At 55.6% G+C, this 17,494-nt stretch overlaps 1 protein-coding gene across 1 annotated transcript; it reads right to left on the bottom strand.

Annotated features, from left to right (window-relative positions):
- Nucleotides 1-6,885: 6,885 nt before the first annotated feature.
- On the bottom strand, nucleotides 6,886-16,819 carry SENP8 (SUMO peptidase family member, NEDD8 specific). Its single transcript, XM_054388111.1, has 2 exons — nucleotides 16,814-16,819; nucleotides 6,886-7,572 (listed from the first exon to the last, which is right to left on the bottom strand). The coding sequence occupies exons 1-2, from the start codon at nucleotides 16,817-16,819 to the stop codon at nucleotides 6,886-6,888; spliced, it is 693 nt and encodes a 230-aa protein (XP_054244086.1).
- Nucleotides 16,820-17,494: the final 675 nt, after the last annotated feature.

Below are 17,494 nucleotides of genomic sequence, written 5' to 3'. Positions count from 1 at the left end.
GTGACTAGGGGCAGCTCTGTTGTCCCTCCTGCTGGTTGGAGTGACCAGGGGCAGCTCTGTTGTCCCTCCTGCTGGTTGGTGACTAGGGGCAGCTCTGCTGTCCCTGAGACTTTCAGCCTTAGGGAAAAGGTTTCCATAGAACCCCAGAGTGGGCTGGGCTGGAAGGGACCTTTCAAGGCCATTTGGCCCAACCCCCTGCAGTCAGCAGGGCATTCTCAACTGGAGCAGGTTGCTCAGAGTCCTGGGTCAACCAGCCTGCCCTGGGATGGTTCCAGGCATGGGGCTCCTGCCACCCCTCTGGGCAGCCTGGGCCAGTGTTCCCTCGCAGGTCTGGGGCTGGTGCCCTGGCTGCAGGCACACCTGGGTGGAGCTGGGGCTAATGTGGCTATGGGCATCAGCAAGGGATGGCCAGGTGTGGGTTGCCTTGGGCTGGGGACGCTGGGGGAGGGTCTCCCTCCTTGTGCCCCAGGGCCTGGTGTCCCTGCAGCTGCTCAGCTCATCTGCCCCTGCTCTCTGCTTGCAGGTGACCGTTGCCCGCTGCTGGCCCAGGACAGATGCCAAGCTGGTGGCCACCAGCACAGAGCTCCTGGCACCACATCTGCCTGGCCTGGCCCTCCCTCAGCCACTGAAATAGGACCAAGAATCTTCTCTCTCCCTGCTGGGGACCACCCCTCTGGCTCATGGTGCCAACCCCCAGTCCCACTGGAACCCCCTTTCCTCCCTGGGACGCTGCTGTGCCGTAGCACTGGATGATGGCCTGGGGCCACCAAGCAGTTGGACCTCCCCTCAGGACGTGGTGCTAAGATGGGCACCTCCTTCTGCTCCAGACTTGGGTTTCTCTTCCTAAAAGATGACCTTGGGCCCACCAGGAACCCCAAGAAGTGTGGATGAGCTGCTGGTGCTGCTCTGAACCCCATCTCTGTACCCCCAGGACCGTGGCTGGAGGACCCCAACCAGAGGAGTCTGTGGGGAGGGGGAGGAAGGGGCCGGCAGCCTTGTGGGGCATCATCTCCCCCAGCACCCAAGAGTGGGGCTGGAATCCAGGCCCCTCCCTCCCCCCCAGCTCTGTACCAGCTCGCAGCCCTTCTCTCCTGGAGCCCTGGGCCACTTTGGGGTGCCTGTGTGTGCCCTGCAAAGCACTTTAGGGTCCCCCAGCCCAGAGCTCCTCGCTGGGGACCTGCCCTGGCAGCACTGCCAAGGCTTCATGAGCCCTGCTCAGCTCTCCCAGCAGGAGCCCACAGCTGGCCCCTGCCAGAGCCCTGGCTCGCAGCACTGCCCTGCCCTGCCCTGCCCTGGGATCTGTCCCCCCAGGAGCATGCTGGGGGACAGCAGGTGCTGTCTGATTCCTTCTGGTTTCCTTTCCTGGTTTTTGGTTGGTTGGGTTGTTTTTTTTTTTGGGGAACTACCAAGTGCTGATGGGGCCAAACCCCAGGCCCTGGGGCAGAGCTCGCTGCTGGCCTGGGCTCCCAACGGCTTTTCCGTGGAAATAAACCCAGGATTTTCTAGCAGCTCCCTGTCTGCTGCCATTCCTGTGCCTCTGATGGTGCCAGCCTGCCAGCCCTCAACCAGGCACCCCAGAATCTCTGCTGTCCCAGTGGCCCTTCACTGGATGTATCCTCAGGACGTGGGTTACATGGGGCCAGACCTGGACGTGGGGATGGGTGGCATTGCCTTGTCCTCCCTTTGGGCCAGCACTGCTGGACCTGGGGCTGCTTGGCCCCTGCTGGGGGTGCTCAGTGTTGTTTCTCCATGCCAGGGAGCCCTGCTGTGGAGGCTCAAGGAGTGAGATTCCTCCCCACAATGTCCCCAACCCAAGGGAACCCACACCTGGCCATCCCTTGCTGATGCCCATGGCCACATTAGCCCCAACTCCACCCAGCTGCTTCCTACAACCCGGGCACCAGCCCCAACACCCCCAAGGGAACACTGGCCCAGGTTGCCCAGAGAGAGGTGGGAGATGTCCCATGCCTGGAACCATCCCCAGGGGAGGGTGGTTGGGGCTCTAAGCAACCTGCTCCAGTTGAGGATGTCCCTGCTCACTGCAGGGGCTTGGACTTGGATGGCCTTGAAAGGTCCCTTCCAGCCCAGCCCACTCTGGGATTCTATGGAAACCTTTTCCCAAAGACTTAAACTCTCAGGGACAGCAGAGCTGTCCCTGGTCACTCCAACCAGCAGCAGGGTTGCTGCAGATGTCCCCCTGCAGGAGGTTTGAACTCGGTGATGTTTAAGGTCCCTTCCGACCCAAACGTGGCCATGTTGTGGGGCGGTACCAGGCTGAGGCTGCAGCCCTGGGGCAGAGGGGGCGGACACCAGCGTGGCTGTCGGGGGGCAGCCAAGGGCAGAGATGCTCCCGGTGGCGGTAATGAGGAGGTTGTTCCACTAGGTGGCAGCAGAGACTGTGCAATGTGGCAGTCAAGCGGCGGCAGGGCCACCCCGGTGACGAGTTAGATGCCTGGGGAGCGGGGTGCAGCCCCATCCAGCTGGGGTGGTCAGGGTGAGTTCTGCTCCTCCCTCAGCGTCTGCAACCCAAACCCCAGGCCTGGCTCAGGGCAGCAGAGTGCATGAAAATGGGTGAAAAGCCATTAAAAGCCACAGCAGAGGTGGTGGGGACTGGGACAGTGTCACCCATTTGTTTTTGGAGGTGGGGGGTGTAATTTAGCACCTTGAGGTGGTGGGGGTGGGTGGGCTGCAGTCTGGCCAACCTATGTCAGCTGCTCCTTCAAAGCCCCAGTGAGTGCCTTTGGGGTTGTGGGTGAGCTGGCAGGTGCAAGGTGCCAGGTCGCTGTCACTCAGCCCCACAGGGGACTTCTGCCAGCGTGGCTTCAGAAATGGGGTTGGGGGGGTGGTGGTTGTTCTAAAAACGAGTTGGTGCTCAAGGGGTTTGACCTCAAACCGGAGCAGAGGGCCCAGCTGGCATGGAAGGCCAAGGGCCTCGTGGCCTGGATCAGCAACAGTGTGGTCAGCAGGACCAGGGATGGAATTCTGCCCTGTGCTCAGCCCCTCACTGCAGGAAGGACATTGAGGTGCTGGATCAGGTCCAGAGGAGAGCAATGAGACTGGGGAAAGGACTGGAGGGAAAGTGATGAGGAGAGGCTGAGGGAGCTGGGGGTGCTCAGCCTGGAGGGGACTTGGGGGAGACCTCATTGCTCTCTGAAGGGAAGGTGAGGACAGGTGGAGGCCTTTAAGAAAAGCTTGGATGTGGCACTTGGTGGCAGGGTTTAGCTGATGTGGTGGTGTTAGGCCATAGGCTGGGCTTGGTGATCTCAGAGGTCTTTCCCAACATCAATAATTTTGTGATTCTGGCTCCAGACTGATGTATAGAGGTTGAAGCTTGGAGGTTTCCTTTGGTGTCGTGTGCCCAGCCTGGTGGGTTTTGGGTGTTCTGCAGGTGTGTGGAGCCCCTTGTGCCCATGCCAAGCCTGGCACTGGTGTGTGATGGTGCTGACAGCTACCTTGGAACCTCTTGGGTGGGCCAAGCTGTGGGTGCAGATGGCTGATGTGGAGGGCTGGAGGAACCTTCAGGGATCTGGAGGAGAGAGTCCGAGGGAGGGCTCCAAGGCTGCTGAAGGACCTGGAGCAGTGCCTGGGGAGGAGAGGCTGAGAGCCCTGGGGGTGTGCAGTCTGGAGAGGAGAAGGCTGAGAGGGATCTGATCAATGTCTATCAATAGCTGAGGGCTGGGGGTCAGGAAGGAAGGGACAGGGACAGCCTCTGCTCACTGTGCCCTGGGACAGGACAAGGGGCAAGGGATGGAAACTCCAGCACAGGAGGTTCCACCTCAGCAGGAGGAGGAACTTCTTCCCTGTGAGGGTCCCAGAGCCCTGGAACAGGCTGCCCAGAGAGGTTGTGGAGTCTCCTTCTCTGGAGCCTTTGCAGTCCTGTCTGGATGTGTTCCTGTGTGACCTGTGCTGGATTCTATGCTCCTGCTCTGGCAGGGGGTTAGACTCCAGAGGTCCCTTCCAACCCCTGCCATCCTGTGAGCCTGTGAACCCTGGCAGATGTGGAGGAGGTTTGGAGGAACCTTGGCTGACGTAGAGGAAGTTTGGAGGAACCAAGGGGTGAGCTCCCAGCCTGGTTTGGGGGTGGGGGAGCACCTGCTGCCTGCCAGGAGGCAGTTCCAAGGCTCTGGTGGTTTTCCATCCCGTTGGGGTTTGCTCTGCTGGCACCTCCCTGCTCCAGCTTATTTGCCTTCCTTTGTGCACAGCAATGCCATGTAAAAGCCACAGGGGCAGGAAACGTCCTCAGATGCTCACCTTGCTGGCTTGGACAGCCCTGCCTTGTCCTTCAGGGATGGGGACAAGGAGCACAGGGTGCTCCCTGGACAACACAGCCCCTGCCCTCACTTTCCACCCCTGCTACTACACCATCATCCTGTCTTCAGGAGGAAAAATGTAAGATAGGTAGCCCAGGGAGGTTATGGATGCCTCCTCCCTGGAGCGGTTCAAGGACAGGTTGGATGAGGCTTTGAGCAACCTGGGCTGGTGGGAGGTGTCCCTGGCCAGGGCAGGGGGTTGGAACAAGATCATAGAATCATAGAATTGTCAGGGCTGGAAGGGACCTCAAGGCTCAGCCAGTTCCAACCCCCCTGCCATGGGCAGGGACACCTCACACCACAGCAGGTTGCTCACAGCCACCTCCAGCCTGGCTGCAAAAACCTCCAGGGATGAGGCTTCCACCACCTCCCTGGGCAACCTCTGCCAGTCTCTCACCACCCTCATGGGGAAGAACTTCTTCCTAACATCCAATCTGAATCTCCCCACTTCTAGTTTTGCTCCATTGCCCCCAGTCCTATCACTAGATGGTCTTGAAGGTCCCTTCCAGCCCAAAGCATTCTATGATTCCATGAACTCAACCTGTAAGGCTGCAGCTCTACCACACCAGATGTGGTGTCCTCAGGCTTGCTGGTTCCCTGTGGCCAATTTCTACTCAGGTTCATAAATTCATAGAATCAGAGAGTGGTTTGGGTTGGAAGGGACCTTGAAGATCATCCAGTTCCAATCCCCCTGCCATGGGCAGGGACACCTGACACTAGACCTAGGTTGCTGAAGGCCTGATCCAGCCTGGCCTTGAAGACCTCCAGGGAGGGAACACCCACTGCAGGGCACGCTCTGTGTGTGGGCCATAACCACTGCAGCCAAGCAGCAGCAGGAAGCTCCATGAAGGATGGGACAATGCCAACAAGTGCATGGTTTGGTTTGAGTTTTATTCTGGACCTGGCTGTGGCAGGGACATTGCTCTGGTAAAGCTCCACAGAGTCCAAAGTGATTCAATCCCCTCTGGGGAGCAGCTCAAACCCCTTCCACCCTTCTCCTGTGTTTTCAGCTCCATCCAAGCAGTGGAAGGGGTCTTCCAGGGAGGGCTTCTGCTGGGGGCTGCTCTGGTCCAGTGGCTGCTCTGGTAAGGAGGGGAAGGACTCCAGGCCTTGTTTCACCCCACCACTGTGTGTTTGGGAAGAGCCTGGGCCACAGCTGCTCACCCTTGGAGGGAAGTTTAAGATCTTCCTGTAGCTCACCCCCTCGGTGCTGGCACTGTGCTGGGTGAAGGGTGCTGGGTGAAGGGTGCTGGGCTAACCCCAATCCCTTTCTTTGCCAGGGGTCACATCTAACCTGGGTCTCTGTGATCCTGGGGTGTGGCTGCTCTTCCAGACACCACCTGAGCAACCTCCTCTTGGCTTTCTCACGAAGTTTCCAGCTGATTCCTTATCCTGCAAAGACATTTCATTTGCATTTTTATTTTTCCCCACTGCTAAGCCTGTCTTTGAAGGAGAGGATCTGCTCTGAGCTCCCAGCCAGCAGCCAGCAAGGGAGGAAAAGACTTTCCATCAAGGACTTCTTGGGCTTCAAGGAGACCGCAGTTATCTTTGGCTTTCAGACCTCAAACTCTGTCCTTTTGTTCTCCCTGGTGTGTTGGGTTGGGTTGGTTGGTGATTTTTCTTTTTCTTTTCTTGCCTTCTCAAGTAACAGAACTGGTTTTGTGCTGGAGGAAGCAGCAACTGCCTCCTGTGCTTGCAAGTGCAGCAAGGGTTGGGGAGTGCTGCTGAAGCCTCCCCACACGGAGACGACCTGAAAAGAAATCCTCCTGAAACAAGGCAGACTTCAGAGACTGCCACTTCTCATCTCCACTAAGTTTCTTTGCCTAGAGCTGGGTTTCTCAGCTTCCTATTAACCTTCCAGCAGTTCAGAGGCAGGTTTTCATCTGTAAGGAGAGTAAGCAAGACATGGGGGGGGAAATAAGCCCCACAACCCCAAGAGAGCTGGCGGGGTCCAGCCTAAGAGCACCCACTTGAAGAACCCTTGGTTTGGTTTTTGCCCCCACTCTGTTTCTGTTGGAGCTGCACCTTTTGACATCATCCAACATCTCACTGTTGGGTTTGCAAGGGTGAAAAATGAATCCTTGCTGCTGACTCCCAGACTGCTCAAAATGCATGGAGGAAGAACAGCCAGGAGAAAGCATCTGTGTGGGGAGTTTGGTTTGAAAGGCTGTTTGCTAAAGCAGCCTCAGACTGGTGATGCTGGAGCCAATGGAGGGCACCTGAGGAGGGTGTGCTGGGGAAGGCCCTTCAGCCACCCACTTTGCCCCAGTGATTAGTATCAGTTTTCCCTATGGAGTGGAGGGCTTCTTTGAGAGCAAAGTGACTCTTCTGGTTAGAAGTCCAAAGACCAGCATTATCCAGAGGGGACTAAGGCTTTTCCAGGAGGGAACAGTTGTTTGGGGATGGGCTGTAGCCATGCTGGAGGGGGTTACATTCTTCTTCTTTGGGACAATCCTGCATGTGGGCATCATCCTCAGGCACTGGGGGTGCTGCCTGGCAGCCAGGGGAGGAAGTGTTTGGGGTTTTTGTTTTGGGGGGAATGGGGGGAGGAGAGTGAGCTGGAGCTGCATCTCAATCACTTCTGTGCCAGTTTAGCGATGAGAGCTTTCCACTCCGCTCTCTTCTGCGTGATGTAGGAGGGGGTGAGGAGCTGCATCCAAGGCTTGGTCCTGTCCTCATAGTAGAGCTGGCAGATGGCCTCGGCGCAGCAGATGACGTACATGCCGCAGTCGTAGCTGTTCCTCTGGGTAGGGGTCATCTCCTCCACCAGGATTGTTTTGCCAGCTCTGGAGCTCACGAAGAACTCCACCATCTCCACCACCTGCTTGGCGTGGACGGCGTTGTAGGTGCCGCGGGAGTCGTAGTGCCCGAAGCACTCTTTGTCCCTGTAGTAAACCAGCAAGCTCCAGTGGGTGCCTCCAGCCAGCTGGTTGGAGTTGTCGTTGATGGGAAAGAAGACCAGGTTCTTGCTGCGCAGGTCCAGCGGCTGCAGGAAGGCACCGACCTCTTCCCGGCTCTCGGCGCACTTAATGAACTGCGCCACCTCGGGGCTGACGAAGCAGAGCTCATCCCGGAAGGCTCTGAACTCCTGGTTGGCGAAGTACTCGAAGGCGAAGCCGATGATACGGTCGTTGAGCCAGCACGGGGGGTCCAGCAAGGCAACATCTGACTGCCGCAGCAAACTATCCATGTAGCTGAGAACCACAGGGTCCTCCATCCCGGGCGAGGTCCAGGCCGTGGTGCTCCCGGGAAGCTTCAAAAGCTGAAAAGACAGAGGGGGTTATGAGGTGAGATGGCACCTAGGAGGAGATGCAGTGCCACAAACAGCTCCAGGTCCTCAGCAACCGTTTCAGAAAGGGTGAAAGAATGTTGGGCAGCAGCTAAGAGAAAAATGGGAGATGCAACCCTGCTCAACCAAGTCAGGGAAGAAGGTGGAAAAAAGGTGATTCCAGAGAACAGGAACGCAGGATGCCAGGGGCTGGAAGGGACCTCTGGAGATCTTCCAGTCCAACCCCCCAGCCAGAGCAGGACCATAGAATCTAGTGCAGGAACACATCCAGATGGGTCTTGAAAGTCTCCAGAGAAGGAAACTCCACAACATCTCAGAGGAGCCTGTTCCAGTGCTCTGTGACCTTCACAGTGAAGAAGTTCCTCCTCACAGAATCACAGAACTGTCAGGGCTGGAAGGGACCTCAAGGCTCAGCCAGTCCCAACCCCCCTGCCATGGACAGGGACACCTCACACCACAGCAGGTTGCTCACAGCCACATCCAGCCTGGCTGCAAAAACCTCCAGGGATGAGGCTTCCACCACCTCCCTGGGCAACCTCTGCCAGTCTCTCACCACCCTCCTGGGGAAGAATTTCTTCCTAATATCCAATCTGAATCTCCCCACTTCTAGTTTTGCTCCACCCCCCCTCCCCAGTCCTATCACTCCCTGACACCCTCAAAAGTCCCTCCCCAGCTTTCTTGTAGCCCCCTTCAGATACTGGAAAGCCACAAGAAGGTCTCCTCAGACCTCCAGATTGAACAACCCCAACTCTCTCAGTCCGTCTCCATAGCAGAGCAGCTCCAGCCCTCTGCTCATCCTCGTGGCCCTTCTCTGGACACCTTCCAGCACCTCCAGAGCCTTCTTGTAACAGAGGCTCCAGAACTGGACCCAGAGCTCCAGGTGTGGTCTCAGCAGAGTGGAGCAGAGGGGCAGAATCCCCTCCCTGGCCCTGCTGGCCACACTTCTCTTGCTGCAGCCCAGGCTCTGCTTGGCTCTCTGGGCTGCAAGTGCTCACTGCTGGCTCCTGCTGAGCTTCTCCTCCCCCAGCACCCCCAAGTCCTTCTCCTCAGGGCTGCTCTCCAGACAGTCCCTGCCCAGTCTGTATTGATGCTTGGGATTGCCCTGACCCAGCTGCAGGACCTTGCCCTTGGTCTTGTTGACCTCATGAGGTTGTAATGTTGAGGTGGAACCTCCTGTGCTGTAGTTTCTATCCATTGCTCCTTGTCCTATCACAGGGTGCAAGTGAGCCCTCCCTTTTGACCCCCAGCACTCAGATATTTATAAACATTTATTAAATCCCCTCTCAGTCTTCTCCAGACTAAACAGCCCCTGCAGCCTGTGGAGAAGACCATGGTGAAGCAGGCTGTCCCCCTGCAGCCCATGAAGGGTCGCAGTGGAGCAGATAACCACCTGCAGCTCAGGAGGATCCCATGTTGCAGCAGGTGGCTATGCACTGAAGGAAGCTGCAGCCCCCCGAGAGGAGTCCATGCAGGAGCAGGATCTGCGGCAGGAAGCAAACAGGCTGCAGCAGGGTGCTCCTGAATCACAGAACAGCAGGGGCTGGAAGGGGCCTCTGGAGATCAGGGCAGGTTCACCTGGACAAGGTCACACAGAAACACCCCCAGGTGGGGTTTGCATGTCTCCAGAGACGGGGACTGAGCAAGCAAAAGCACAGCCTTCCCAGGTGGATATTTGATGGACCAGCACTTGGTCTATCTGAAGAGAGGCCATGCAGCTCAGCTGCAGTGTGTGACAGGTTGAGCTGGGCTCTGCTGCTGCTCCAGGAGCAGTGAGTGGCTCTGCCTAGATAACCTTTTCATCCTTGTGATCTTCACCTCAAAGCAAAGCCATTTCAAAGCAGTTCCTCCTTGGGAACTTGCAGGCACAAAGAGCCTTCCTCCAGGTCTGTGCTTCTCCTTCCTCCGGGTCTGTGCTTCTCCTTCCTCCGGGTCTGTGCTTCTCCTTCCTCCGGGTCTGTGCTTCTCCTTCCTCCAGGTCTGTGCTTCTCCTTCCTCCGGGTCTGTGCTTCTCCTTCCTCCGGGTCTGTGCTTCTCCTTCCTCCGGGTCTGTGCTTCTCCTTCCTCCAGGTCTGTGCTTCTCCTTCCTCCGGGTCTGTGCTTCTCCTTCACTCGTGTGATCTGGGAGGTTTTTTGGTGTTACAGTGCTGCCCCTGCCCGGTGACAGTCACTGTCATTCTCTGCATCCTGGGTTCTCCTTAAAGAGGCCTTCCTGGGGCTGGCTGACAGCCATGTGGACCTTTTCACCTAGCAGAGAGTTCCCCAGCTGGGTGCCAGACACATGAGCTGTTCCAGGCAAACCTGCTGGCCCACCAGCGCAGGCGGCAAGGCGGCGATGAGTAAGGAGAAGCTAAAGCACAAAGAGCTCACAAACAAAGCAGTTCCCTGCCGTGGGAATTGGTAGGACACCTCTTGACCCAGACAGGAGAGATTTCTGGGACCAAAGCACCCCCAGAGCTGGATGGTGTGCTAAACACCTGGTGGATTTTTAGCTTGGCTTTTACCTTGCCCAAGTGTTGCTCACAAAATAGCTCCTGAGGGGTGAGGATCTCTGCAGGCTTCCACTGGGGATGTTCACCAGTGAACAGAAGTTGACAGGTCATGCAGACTCACTCTTCCCAATCTTTTACTCCACTATTTGTCCAGGCTACCTTCTTCCCTCTTAATCTGCTCCTGCTTTCCACAAATAAAGGCTGCACCTGGAAATTCAAGCAGCACCTTGTTCCACCTTCATGGAATTGGCACACAGCATTCCTGAGCTACTTCTGAGCACCTGTGAAGACAGGCTGAGAAAGGTGGGGCTCAGGAACTGGCCTTTCAGTACCTGAAGGGGGCCTATAAAAAATCTGGGGATGGACTTTTTATAATGGCTTACTGTGATAGGATGAGGAGCAATGGCTTAGAGGGGAGATTGAGACTGGAGATTAGGAAGAAATTCCTGACAGTGAGGGTGGAGAGACACTGGAACAGGTTGCCCAGGGAGGTTGTGGATGCCTCCTCCCTGGGAAGTGTTCAAGGCCAAGTTGGATGAAGCCTTGAGCAACTTGTCCTACGGCAAGGGGCTGAAACTGGATGATCTTTGAGGTCCCTTCCAACCCAAACCATTCTCTGATTCTTCCCACCCGTGCCTGTGAGGATGTACTCTGGGGACTTAACAGGTCTTCCAGGCAAGACTTCTCCTCACTCCTTTCCATTTATCAGGTTAGCTGTGGATCCACCCCCAATTCTGGCCTTTCTAGCAGCTGTTTAATTCCTTTTCAGAAGCTGCTGCCCTTGCTGCCTTTGCATCCCAGGGTGCTAAAAGTGTGTTGCAAGGCAGGGGTGCTGCTGCTCAACAACCACCTGCTGGCACCCGACTAGGACTTAGGAGGAGACCTTCCAAAGAGAAACTCGATTTAAACCCACTCTGCCCACTCCTCTTTTCCTTTTGCTCTCACATCTACCAGCCTGAGCTCCTCAGCTGTTGGCAGGCACCATCAGCCATCTCCCCTCCCCCAGACACTTCCCTCCTTGCCAGCACAGAGCTCAAACCGTGGCTGGGGACAGCGGTGAGGTTGAGCTGGTTTGGCCTCGCCCTTTCCCCATCTGTGCCAAAGGCAGCGTGAAAACAGCTCAGGATTTCTTACAGCACCGTGTGAAAGCCAATAATGATAAGATCACTTCAATATGACTCATGATAAGACATTAATTATTCATTATGATAGGAAGGAGGGGGGGGAATGGCATCTGTTGTGTTGTTTGCATACTAGGAAGAAGCAGATTTGTGCTCCTTGGTGTGATGTGGATCATGAAGAAGTCCTTCCTGGCCAGGTATGCATAAATTAAAGGGGGATTTATCTCTAAAATATCTTGGCAAGGTCACAGCACATGTGACTTGCAGCTAGCAGGAAGGAAGGGCTGAGGTGGCCTCCTCAAGGCCCAGATACTCTAATGACTATTTGTGTGTGGGTGGTCAGTGCCAGAGAATCCACGCAGCGAGAGTCACCCAGGAGGAGGAAGGGGAGCAGCCATTGTTAGTTATCCTGAGCCAAACACAATGGAATCTGGATGTGCTTCCCACCTCAGGGAACTCAAAACCCCTGTCCAAATTTGTGGTGCAAACCCTTCTCAGCAACCAGCAGTACAAAGGAAATAGAATACATCCAAAGGCCCAGCAGCTCTGCAGCAGGCCTGAAGTTAGCTGTGGTTAAAGAGCTGTTCCATCCGTGAGCTTAGAAGCAACCAGCTTGAGGGGTGGGGGTGGGGAGGATCTTCTAAGTGCTCATCAATAGCTAATGAGTCTGGAAGCTGGAGATGCAGGAGGAACCTTCCTCATGAAACACTGAGAGTATAGGGTAAGGAAAGGCTGAGACCTGAGGCTGTTAAGTCTGGAGAAGGGCAGCCCCAGAGGGGATCTGAGCAATGCTCAGCAAGAGATAAAGGGTGGGGGGCAAGAGGCTGGGGCCAGACTCTGCTCAGTGGTGCCCAGGCACAACACAAGGGGCAATGGGCACAAACTGGAACCCAGGAGGTTCCATGAGAACAGGAAGAGAAAATTCTGTATTGTGGGGGTGCTGGAGCCCTGGAGCAGGCTGCCCAGAGAGGTTTTGGAATCTCCTTCTGCAGAGAGCTTCCAACCCCCCCTGGCCATTGTGATCCTGGGCAAGCTGCTGTGGGTGCCCTGCTTGAGCAGGGGTTGGACTGGATGAGCTCCAGAGGTGCTTCCAACCCCCCATGCTGGGATTCTGTAACTGACTCTCTTCATACCAGTTTGTTTTTCCTCTCCCACTAAGTCCTTGCACCTGTGGCTCTGTGATTTGATTTTGTATTTAGCTTTTCTTTTAAACCTCAGTTACCAAGGTGCACATTTTAGGAAGCATGAGGGAAGAGCCTCCCTGAAAGCTTTTTGTTCCAGTCCTCACTGGCTGTCAAATGCTGCAGCGATGGTGTAGGGATGTTTGTGATGTCCTGAAAGGCTTCCATGAGGACTTCATAGCCAAAGTGGAGGTTTTCTACCCCTAGTAAACCTGCCCCTGGCTTTTAACAGTCCTGCAATGAGAAGCTACTGCTCTGGTAGGGATTTTGTTTCTTCTGTTGTGATTTCCCTTCCCACTGCAATCCTGGACAGCTTTAGCAGGGAGGCTGGACCAGAGGATCTCTAGATGTGATGCTGGAATTCTGTGAGCTCACTGCTGAAATACTTTTTGCATGTGTCTGTACAATGCTTTGAATTTTCCTTTTCTATGTCTTTTTTTCTGCTTCATCTTCTCCTGGAGATGTACAAACCACAGCAGAGAGTGTTGCACTCACAGGCTCACAGGATGTTAGGGGTTGGAAGGGACCTCTGGAGATCATTGTGTCCAACCCCTCTGCCAGAGCAGGAGCATAGAACCCAGCACAGGTCACACAGGAACACATCCAGATGGGGCTTGAAAGGCTCCAGAGAAGGAGACTCCACAAGCTCTCTGGGCAGCCTGCTCCAGGGCTCTGGGACCCTTGCAGTGAAGAAGTTCCTCCTCACGTTGAGGTGGAACCTCCTGTGCTGGAGTTTATATCCTATCCCAGGGTGCAACTGAGCAGAGGCTGTCCCTGTCCCTTCCTTCCTGACCCCCAGCCCTCAGCTGTTGACAGACATTGATCAGATCCCTCTCAGTCTCCTCCTCTCCAGACTGCACAGCCCCAGGTCTCTCAGCCTCTCCTCCCCAGCATCTGCTCCATTCCCTTCAGCATCCTTGGAGCCTTCCCTTGGACTCTCTCCAGCAGATCCCTGTCCCTCCTGAACTGGAGAGCCCAGAACTGGATGCAATATTCCAGCAGAGGTCTCCCCAGGGCAGAGTAGAGGGGGAGGAAAACCTCAAGTCCAAGTAGGACTGCAGGCTCGGGAAGGAAGTGTGTGTCCTGTATGCTGCTGCTTTTCCACACTGCAGGAACAGCATTTAGGTGTTTTGATTTGTTTTCTTTTTTATTCAGTCAAGAAAAAGAAAAAAGACACTTGGCAGCTTCCTAGAGTCAGGAAGGGAGAGTGGATCCAGCAGATGCTTAACTGCCACAAGCTACTACTTTTGATTTTATTGCCATCTGGTATTTGTGAAACTGCTGGTGAGTTCTGCAGGATGACTCACCACAGCTTAAAGGAAAACCCTTCCTAGGCTCAGGAGGCGTTTCAGAGGCACTTAAGGTAAGCAGCAAAGACCCAAAGTGCACAGTGGGGCTGTGAAAAGCCACCAGAGAGGTCGTTTTTATCTGGGAGAACCTCCCAGTTGAAGATGAATCCACAGGGAAGCAGGGATGTGGATGTGAGCAGCTCTGAGTCTGAAGGGTGTTGAAATCTAGTCACAGATGATGAGCAGTTCTGCTCAGGCCCAGCTGGGATTTGCCTGCTGAAGGCTCAGGCAACACTGCTCAACAGCTTTCAGGAAAATAGGGATAAATACTGATGCAGGCCTGGAACATTTGGTGTAAGCTGCCAACAAGTCTTGCTCGTTCATTTTATTTGCAGATGAGTAATTGGAATTTGCGCCAAGGCTCTGTAATCCCTCAGCTTCTTGGAAGGATCTCCACCTGCCCCAGGATGAGAGCAGTGGGGAGAGCAGGAGGAGCATGTCAAGTGAAATGTCAGCAGCCAACAGGGATGGAGCAGCCCAGTTCAGTGTCAGACTGGAAAATGGTGCTCAGGGATGGCAAGGAGTCAAGTGCCTCTCATCTCGTAGGGAGATGAGATCAGCTCTTCAGGCATCTCTGATGCTGAATCGCAGAATCACAGAACGTCAGGGGTTGGAAGTGGCCTCAAAAAAATCATCCAGTCCAACCCCCTTGCCACAGCAGGGTCACCTAGAGCAGGTCATGCAGGAATACATCCAGGTGGGTTTGGAATGTATCCATCTTCTATGTATCCATAGAAGACTCCACAACCTCTCTGGGCAGCCTGCTCCAGTGTTCTGCTACCCTTACAATGAAAAGTTTTTTTCCTTATGATCATATGGAACCTCCTCTGCTCCAGCTTGCCCCCAGTGCCTCTTGGCCTGTCCTTGGCCATCCCTGAGCAGAGCCTGGCTCCATCCTCCTGACACTGCCCTGCACATCTTTATCACCAGCAATGAGGGCAGCCCTCAGGCTCCTCTGTTCTGAGCTCAAGAGCCCTCAGCTCCCTCAGCCTGTCCTCACAGGCAGATGTTCCACTGCCTGCAGCATCTCTCTGGCTCTGTGCTGGATTCTCTCAAGCAGTTCCCTGAGGTTCTTCTTGAACTGAGGGGCCCAGAACTGGACACAATATTCCAGATGTGGCCTCAGCAGGGCAGAGTAGAGGAGGAGGAGAACCTCTCTTGACTTACTAACCACAGCCTAGGATGCCATTGGCCTTCTTGGCCACAAGGGCACATTGCTGGCTCATGGGCATCTGTCTACCCACCACAACCCCCAGGTCCCTCTCCTCTGTGCTGCTCTCCAACAGGTCAGTCCCCAACCTCTCCTGGTCCATGGGGTTGTTCTTTCCCAGGTGCAAGTGGTAACTCAACCAGCCACCATCGTTAGTGCAGGTTTGATCCATAAACTGATGGGACTCCTTCATGTCCAGGATGCAAGGCATAGCCTATGTTTCATAATACCAGACAAAAGATCCCCCAAACCTGTTATTTTCACAACATTAAAGACCTTCTGTGTGTAATTGTTGCCTTGCAGTCTGAAGGCAGCACTTGAGAGGCAGGGAATGAAACTCCCTAATAACTGAGCATCAATAGGCAGCGATGAAGCAAAAGGAGCATGAATTAAGGATGAATCAGATTGCTCCAGTCTACTTTAATAAATTAAAGGTACTAAGAACACCCAGAGTGAGTATTTTAAGGTGCTCCTGTCCCACATTTCAAGACTATGGAGGTAAACACAAAAAGCTACCTGAAAGACTGAGAGGGGCAGAGAAGTTTTCAGCAGCTTGGCTGAAGTCCTTGGAACCCTCAAGAGTAGAAGACTTCACAACTCCAGCACCAGCCCATCCTCTTTTCCTGGAAATAAGAGTTTTCAGGCTGTGTGTCAGCAGTCTTAATAGCAGCTGTTGCTAATGATAGTAAGAGCAGACATGGATCATTAATTTGTGTTCATCAGTGTGAACTGGGCTGGGCCACAAGCACCTGAGTTTCTCTACTTATCTGTCTCCTACCAAAGCCAGAGAAGAAACTCAAGCAAAATGAAACAAGACAGCCAGAAGAGTCTTTGTCTATGATTTTGGTCATATATAAGCAGTGTTTTTGTAGCCTATCAATTTTCATTACTGTATGACACACAAACAGATCCCTTGCTCATTCGATAAGCCCCAGAAGCCGGATGCAGAAGAAAGCCTTCCCTGTTTCTGCACGCACAGACAAGTGCCCAAACCTTCCATTCCCAACAGATTCCCCACACCAAACACATGCAGCTGCTCTCCACAACTCCAGACCCCTCTTTTGTTTCAGAGCATTTCATGAGGCAGTAAAGCAGAAGCTGCAGGAACTACCCCAAACGCTACTAAATCAAACATGTTTTGCTCCTTAGGATGGGGTTGGCCAAGGCACTAAGTTTGAAGAGGAAAAGAACCTCAGCAGCCTGAGGGTGAGAGATGGCACCAAGCTTCTCCCAGAAACAATGAGGGGACCTTGGTTCCTTGAAACCAGACTTGCCTACCAAGAAGCAGTTTATTCAAGAGTAGGAGGAAGTGCTGGGAAGGAGCAACATTTGCCCGAAAGACTCAAAGGCCTCAAGAATTCAGTCCCAAGAAGGAATCTGGTCAGAGGGTGGGGCTGGGGCTGTCCTCACACTTTGGAGACACGTCCCCAGCTTGACCCCCAGCTTCTCACAGTGGCTGGCAGTTGGTGCCAGTGGGGGTCAGAGCACAGGAGCAGCCCCCCTAGGAGAGCTCGCTCACCCCGCTGCTACTTCTATGGAAATAAAGGAGAGTTAAGGGGAGAGGAGAGAGCTTCACTTGAGCTGGTGGGACTGGGAGCAGGGTCAAAACCAGCGTGGGGTGCTGGGCCTGGCCCAGGACCAGCCAGTAGCACCACTCCCTGCGAGCCTACCCAGGCTAAGGGATGCCTAGGCGGCTCCTGCTCAACACTTGGTGCCGATAACGCGGCTCCACCTTTCAGGATTTTAACCATTTTCCTCTCAAAACGCGCGCTGAAGCCTCCGGGCCCGGTAGTGGCCGGCACAGACCCCCGGCGACTGCGGACTGAGCACCCACCGAGTACAAGGACTACCACCATGGGCCTACCGACATCGCTGTCACCTTGGCAAGGCCAGCCGGGTCCAGCCGGACCCTTCCCGCCGCCTCTCACCTGTCGCCTCACAGCCCGCTCGCTCCGCGGCACCAGCACCGCTCGGTTGCTGCGCGCTGCCGTAAAGCTGGCAGAGCCGCGTCGTAACGACCAGGGCGGGCTCAGGCTCTGCGCATGGCCGTGAGAAAGGGTGGGCGGGGCTCGTGGGCGCGGCCCGGAGGGGGCGGGGCGCGAGGCGGGACAACGGGCAGTGCGCGCGCCTGCTTGCCCCTCCCCTCCTGGCGGCGCGCGCGCGGGAGGCGCGCGCGAGCAGACGGGCAGCGCCCGGGTGGCGGCGACGGGAGCGGGAGGTGCTGTTCCCCCTCCCTTCCCGCACCCCTCCCTGGCTTCCCGCGACCTCGGCAGCGTCCCGCGGGAGGCTCCTCAGCGGCGGCGGCGGGATGCGCCGCGCCCCGACAACCAGGTGAGAAGCGGCAGCGGCGGCAGGGCGGGGGCCTCCGGGAGTCCGTGTGTGTGAAGGTGGGAGCGGCGCGCGCGGGCTCGCTGCGTAACCCTCAGCGTGAGGCGAAGCTCTCAGCACTGCCCGGTGCTGCCGCGGAGCCGGTTGGAGAGCCTTTGTTCGGTGGCGGCGGAGGAGGAGGGCGAGTCCCTCCGGTGGCGGAGGGCCCCCTACGCCC

This window comes from Indicator indicator, chromosome 16, assembly GCF_027791375.1.
Source record: "Indicator indicator isolate 239-I01 chromosome 16, UM_Iind_1.1, whole genome shotgun sequence".
NCBI classification, from domain to species: Eukaryota; Metazoa; Chordata; class Aves; order Piciformes; family Indicatoridae; genus Indicator; species Indicator indicator.
Note: the sequence above shows the minus strand (reverse complement) of the source record. Positions and strands in the feature narration are given on the sequence as shown.